The 6537-nt window shown below is 47.5% G+C and overlaps 1 protein-coding gene across 1 annotated transcript; it reads right to left on the bottom strand.

Moving 5' to 3' along the window:
• Nucleotides 1-1189: 1189 nt before the first annotated feature.
• NDUFB2 (NADH:ubiquinone oxidoreductase subunit B2) lies at nucleotides 1190-6537 on the bottom strand (the record flags this gene model as incomplete). Its single annotated transcript, XM_080701373.1, has 3 exons — nucleotides 6405-6537; nucleotides 4362-4506; nucleotides 1190-1264 (listed from the first exon to the last, which is right to left on the bottom strand). The coding sequence occupies exons 1-3, from the start codon at nucleotides 6500-6502 to the stop codon at nucleotides 1190-1192; spliced, it is 318 nt and encodes a 105-aa protein (XP_080557499.1). The 5' UTR covers nucleotides 6503-6537.

Raw genomic sequence — 6537 nt, 5'->3', positions numbered from 1 at the left:
CCCCTCAGCACCGGTGTGCAATGCCAAGTAGCCCATCTCCTGCTCCTTGATCTCCCGCTCACAGATGAGATCTGTGATGTAGCTAATGTATGTAGCTAATGCCCACCCACAGCATGGGGCCTGATCAGCTGAAAGGGCAGGAAAACACTTAGCACAATGGCTGAGGCACAGGAAATTAAGGACGGCTGTCTACCAGAAACACGTGTCCAGCTGGGCGCGGTAGTGCACGTTTGTAATCCCAGCACTTCGGAGGCAGCCTCAGCTGTCTTGCAACTTAGTGAGACCCTGTTTCAAAATAAAGAATAAAAAATAGGTCTGGGGGTGTAGCTCGAAGGAGAATGCCCCTGGGTTCCCTCCCTAGTACCACAAAAATAGAAGAGGAGGGAAGAAGAGGGGGAAAGAAGAAAAAGAGAACGGTTCGCGGACAGCCTCGGCTACTTAGTGAGGCCCTCCACAACTCAGACCCGGTTTCAAAATAAAGAATAAAAAATAGGGCAGGGGGTGTAGCTCAGAGGTCGAATGCCCCTGGGTTCCATCCTCAGGTCTGCAAAAAAAAAAGAGAGAGGAAGGAAGGAAATGGGGTTGGGAATGTAGCTTGGAGGTACAATGCCCCTGGGTTCAGTACCACACAAAAAAAAGAAACACCATGACTCGGTTCCTCATTCTTGGCCAATCCACTTTAATTTACAACTTTAACATACAATATGAAGTCCATATTTTCTTGAAATTCTCACCTGGCTCCTGCAGGAAAACAAAAATGGAAAGCTTTAAGCACTTTCTTTGGCACTAATCAAACCCATCATTTCATATATCACATATGCAATAGAGCCACAAATAAGCGTTTACTGAGCACTTGTCATGTGAGGAGCCCTGTAAAACTTGTGATCCCCGCGCTTGGGAGGCTGAGACAGGAGGATCGCACAGGTTTGAGGCCAGCCGCAGCTACCTAGTGAGGCTCTCAGCAACTCAGTGAGACCCTGTTTCCAAATAAAGTATAAAATAGGTCTGGGAATAGAGTCCAGAGGTAGAATGCCTCTGGGTTCCACCCCCAGGACCACAAAAAAAAAAAAAAAGCCTGTGATCCTGTCACAGCCTCCCAAGTACCAGGATTACAGTTGTGCACCATGCCTGGCAAATAAGACTAAAAACAAGAATTTAGCGCACACTTACTTGTTAAGAGTCTGCGGTTTCAGTCTTCATCATCAGGTGGGATACCCAATTCTTCATCTGTCCACTGGGAAGGATCTGGATATGGGAAGTGACCCTGGTGACGACCATTCAAAAGAAAGTCAAGAATCTGTACCAACTCTGCAAATAGTTAAACTGCAAAAGAAATCTTAGAAGAAAAACCAGTAACAAGGCTCACTGCCATGTGCGTGGCCTAGACATACAAGAGCAGATTCTGCCTCAACTACCTGATGCCCACTGCTCTCCAACCTGTTCTCCATGTGTGGCGGCCTCAGTTATAAGAGCCTCTGCGCAAGCCGGGCGTGGTGGCGCACGCTTGTCATCCCTGCGCTTGGGAGGCTGAGACAGGAGGATCACACAGGTTCGAAGCCAGCCTCAGCTACTTGGGCTCTCAGCAACTTAGTGAGACCCTGTTTCCAAATAAAGTATAAAATAGGTCTGGAGTATAACCCGGAGGTAGAAAAGCCCCTGGGTTCCACCCCCAGTACCACAAAAATAAAATAAAAATAAAAGCCTCTGTGCTGAGAGCTAGCAGCCAAGCCAACACTGATAGAAACAAAGGCAGAAGTAGGTGCAAGAGGGTTCAACGATGCTCCACAGGCAGGCCTGGGGGCACGCCTGTGATCCCAGTACTTGGGAGGCGGAGTCAGGAGGACTGCAAGTTAGAGCAACTAAGTGAGACCCTGTTTCCAAATCAAAAATTTGTCCTGGCAAAATAGGTTCCAATCTCTCCTGTCACTCCTGCTGAGATCTGGGAGCCGCCAGTGGATGTCAGCATCTCTAATCCGGTTCTGTAAATACATCTAGCTATACCATCATCTCACACCTACAACCACATATACCACTGAAAACCAAATAACCTTTGCTGAATTAGGGTGTTTTCACGGGGAATGTGCTGCCAATCCACAGACACTCAGGCAGCTCCTTCCTGGGGGACAAGGGCACAGAGAAGTTCTAAGACAAACGGGGTACTAGGCAACCCATGTGTCGTAAAACTCGTATGCTGTTCAAAGGTTTCTATCCAAATACACCAAGCCTACTGAAAGCCAAATTACTCGAGATCCGTAAGCATAGGCTTCAGGTTTTCAGGGCCTTGGGCATGCTAAGCTCAAGCTCACCCAGAGTCACACCCCTGCCCATACTTCAGTGCCTTACAGTGACATTTCCTAGGGAACAGAGACTGCAAATGTGAGGAAAGCTTGGCTGAGGCTAATGACGTGTTAGAAAATCACTAAAAGCCAACTTCCCTCCTTAAGACAAAGTAACTCACCTCCATCCCACCCAAACCTATCTGCTAAGAAATGAGAAATTTTGATTGAGTGAGTGAGAGAGAGAGAGAGAGAGAGAGAGAGAGAGAGAGAGTGTGTGTGTGTGTGTGTGTGTGTGTGTGTTTAACTAGGGACTGAACCTAAGGGTTTTTCTTTTTGTTTTTTCTTTTTGGTGGTACTGGGGCCTTATACCTCCAGGCTATACCCCCAGACCTATTTTATATTTTATTTAGAAACAGGGTCTCTTAAACCAGCCAAGGCTGGCTTCGAACCTGTGCAACCCTCCTGTCTCAGCCTCCCAAGCGCAGGGATTACAAGCGCGCACCACCATGACCAGCTTGGGCACAGTCTCTTTTAAGTTGCCAAGAGCCTCGGTAAGTTGCTGAGTCTGGCTTCGAACCTGTGATCCTCCTGTCTTAGCTTCCAGAGTACTGGGATTACAGGCATGCGACACCATGCCACGCTAAAAGTTATCACTTAAAGAAATTTAAGTATGAAACTTATGAACCCATAGTTCAGAAGGTAAGAAAATTAAGTTTCTAGTTTTCCTTCTGTTATGGCAGTCTAACAAAACCCATAAAATAAAGATCTCCTAAATATTTATCATGTAAAAAAAAAAAGGTCAAAAGGTAACTAGTTTCATTAAATAATAGGATTCCTACACATACACGTGAACATGTTGATGAAGGGACACCCAGACAGAAAATGATCCAGAAACAAGAAAACAAGTTATGAAGCAGGTGTGGTGGTACACACCTGTGATTTCAGTACTGGGGAGTCTGAGACAGGAGACTCTAAGGTTCCAAACCAGCCTCAGCAACTTAGTGAAACCCTGTTTCCAAATTAAATAAAATAGGGTTGGGTGTGATGGCGTACACTTGTAATCCCAGTACTTGGGAGGCTGAGAGACAGGAGGATCCCAAGTTTGTCGCCAGCCTAAGCTAATTAGTGAGGTCCTCCATGACTTAGTGAGAACTAAAATAAAGAATACGCCGGGTGTGGTGGCGCATACTTGTAATCCCAGCATTTGAGAGGCTGAGACAGGAGATCGCAGTTCATGCAGCCTCAGCTACTTAGTGAGGCCCTTTGCAACTCATTGAGACCCTGTTTCAAAAAAAAAAAGAATAGCAAACAAGACAATCTAAAGGAGGAGAAAGGAGGGGGGAAAGAGGAAAATCTCTAAAGCTCACAATGTACTTAAACATATCGAAGTCAATCACTAAGCCAAGCAAGGGAGGGAGGGACGGGGAGGGAATGGGGTGGGAATTGGGTAGGGGTTAAATCAGCGATGAGCACATGTTTGTACACACAAGTTTTTTACCCTAATATGTTGTATGAATATAATGCACCAATAAAAAAAATTAAAGAAAATAAATTAATTAAATTAAATAAATTTTTAAAAAAGAATAAAAATTAGGGTGGGGGGGGGGCTCAGAGGTAGAATGCCCCTGGGTTCCATCCCGGGTACCACAAAAAAAAAAAAAAAAAGAGGGCTGGGAGTGTAGCTCAGAAGTAGAATCCCCTTGGGTTCAATCCCCAGTACCACAAAAAATAAATGAGCCAAGCATGGTGGCATACTCCTGTAATTCCTGTACTTGGGAGGCTGAGACAGGAAGTTTACAAGTTCAAGGACAGCCTCAGCTACTAGTAAGACTCTCATCAACCTAGCAAAACCCTGTTTCCAAATAAGAAATAAAATTGGGCTGGGGGTACAGCTTGAAGGTAGAATGCCTCTAGGTTCGACTCCCAGTACCACAGAAAAAAATAAAATAGGGCTGAGGGTACAGCTCAGAGGTGGAATGCCCCTGGGTTCATTTCCCAGTGGAAGGAAGGAAGCCGGGCAGGCAATAATGTACCTTCCCTGCTCCTACTCAAAAAAGGATAAGAACCATGCTCTGCACTTACCAGGACAGCATCCGAGTCATGCCAAAAGCGCCAGAGAATCCAGAACCACATGGTTGCGCTGAAGAACTCAGCCTGGATCACCTGGGATCTGGTCAGCTGAGGAAACTGCCTGTACCGGGGCTCGATGTGCACACCACCGCCAGCACTAGGAGACGACAAATTGAAAACGGCTTGCGACGCCTTCAGAGGAAGTCATCCGAAACACAGTTATACCTCGAAACTAAAGCGAACACTTCTCATTTCTCCCAATCAGAGAGGGTCACAATCCCTTGATAGACTCGTTTTCCACTTAGCTGGCTCACAGATGTGTTGTGCAAAACTGCCCTCAACTGACAAGAGGCTCTTTATGGTTTTCATTTAGTGAACGTTCATTATTTTGTACCAGAAATGTGTTGATTGTGGGGTGCTGGCCCCAATTTTTTTGGCTAAAGAACTAACTTCTCCAGAAAAATAAAATTAACTTTGTTCTGCTTAGCCATCTATTTCAGAGGCAACTTAACATACTCTGCTCTCTTACAAATTTTATTAAAGGTCCACCTTTAATATAATATATAAAAATAGGTAGGTTATAAAAATAGGTAGGCGTGGTGACACAAGCCTGTACTTTGGAGGCTGAAGTCAGGAGGAAGACAGGTTCAAGGGCAGCCTCAGCCATGTAGCAAGACTCAGCATGCATCAAAAACAAAAAATAAAACAGGACTGAGGGTGCAGCTCGGTAGAGTGCTCCAGGGCCTGATCCCCAGTACCACCAAAGAAAAAGGAAAGGAAGACCACCACATGGTTAAGGACTCACAAATCCTTTTTTTTTTTTAGAATTTATTTTTGTGTGATGAACTGGATTCAAACCTACTTTACCACAGAGCTACATCTCCAGTCCTTTGTTTTGAAACAGGGTCTTGCTAAATTGCCCAGGTTGGCCTTGTGGTCCTCCTCCTTCACTCTCCTGAGTCGTAGATATTGCAGATGTGAGCCACTTCACCTGGCACATTTCTTTTCTAATACAATAATAGCTCTGAACAAAGAGCCTGAAAGAGTAGTTTGAGTAGGGTTTTCTGGATTTTTGTCTTTTCATTTAGACACTGTATGGGCACATAGCCCATACAGGACATGGCTGGCTTATTCAGATGGGTTATATTTATATAGATTAAACCTAACTTAAATAGATTAACCTAACTTAAATAGCAAAGTCATACTTAAGCTTTTTCTAAGTCCTATTAAACAGCTATATATATAAAACCCAGCATGTGTGCAGCGCTGGGTTTCATCCCCAGTACCACAAAAAGAAAATGTATAGCTGAGCACAATGGCACACATCTGTAATCCCAGTAGAGGTGCGGGTTCAAGGCCAGCCTCAGCAATTTAGCGTGCCCCTAAGCAATTTAGTGAGACCTGTTTCACCTCCCAAGCACTGGGATTCTGAAAGCTACCCTGTGTGTGTGTTTACTGGGTAATGAACCCAGGAGCATTCTACCTCCCAGCTACACCCCTAACCCTATTTTTTATTATTTTGAAACAGGGTCTAAGTCGCGGGATAAGTAGCTGAGGCTGGCCGCGAACCCTAATCCTCCTGTGTCAGCCTCCCAAGTACTGGGATTACAAACGTGCGCCACCACGCTCGGCTCTGACAGCTACATTTTTTTATAAGACATCAATCAAACCGTACTGTCCTGCCTTAAGGCCGCCTGCTCGTGGCTCTTGGGTAAACTCCTGCCCTCCAAGGCGCTCCCTCCTGCGGCTGCACCTGTCTCCCTAGGCCAGCGGCACTCTCTCCGCTCGCAGGCCCATCCGGCAGCGCGCAGGCCCCACACTCGCCTCCACACTCTCCTCCTGGGTCCCGCTGACTTCATCCACACCAGCCCACGCTCCACCTCGCACCCAGTCCCGCCTACGAGCCCCGCCTCCCGGGCGGCCCGGCGGACCACAAGTCCCAGCGTGCACCGCGCGGAGCAGGCGGCTTCCGCCCGGCCCGGCCTCAAGGTGAGGGCGTCCGGACCCGCGCCGGCCCTGAGAGCCCGCGGAGACCTGGCTCCCTGGGACACTCACTGACGGACTCCTCCGCCTGCAGCCGCCCGCCCGCCGCGGCCTCGGAAGAGGCGGCCTCCGCCGCGGGCCAGAGGCGCCAGCCGGGTCAGCGCCGACATGCTCCCGCGTCCGCGCCGCCGGCCTCGCCGCCCAG

This window comes from Muscardinus avellanarius (assembly GCF_963383645.1).
Source record: "Muscardinus avellanarius genome assembly, chromosome: 9".
Lineage (NCBI taxonomy): Eukaryota > Metazoa > Chordata > Mammalia > Rodentia > Gliridae > Muscardinus > Muscardinus avellanarius.
This window is presented reverse-complemented; position numbering and strand designations above follow the sequence as displayed.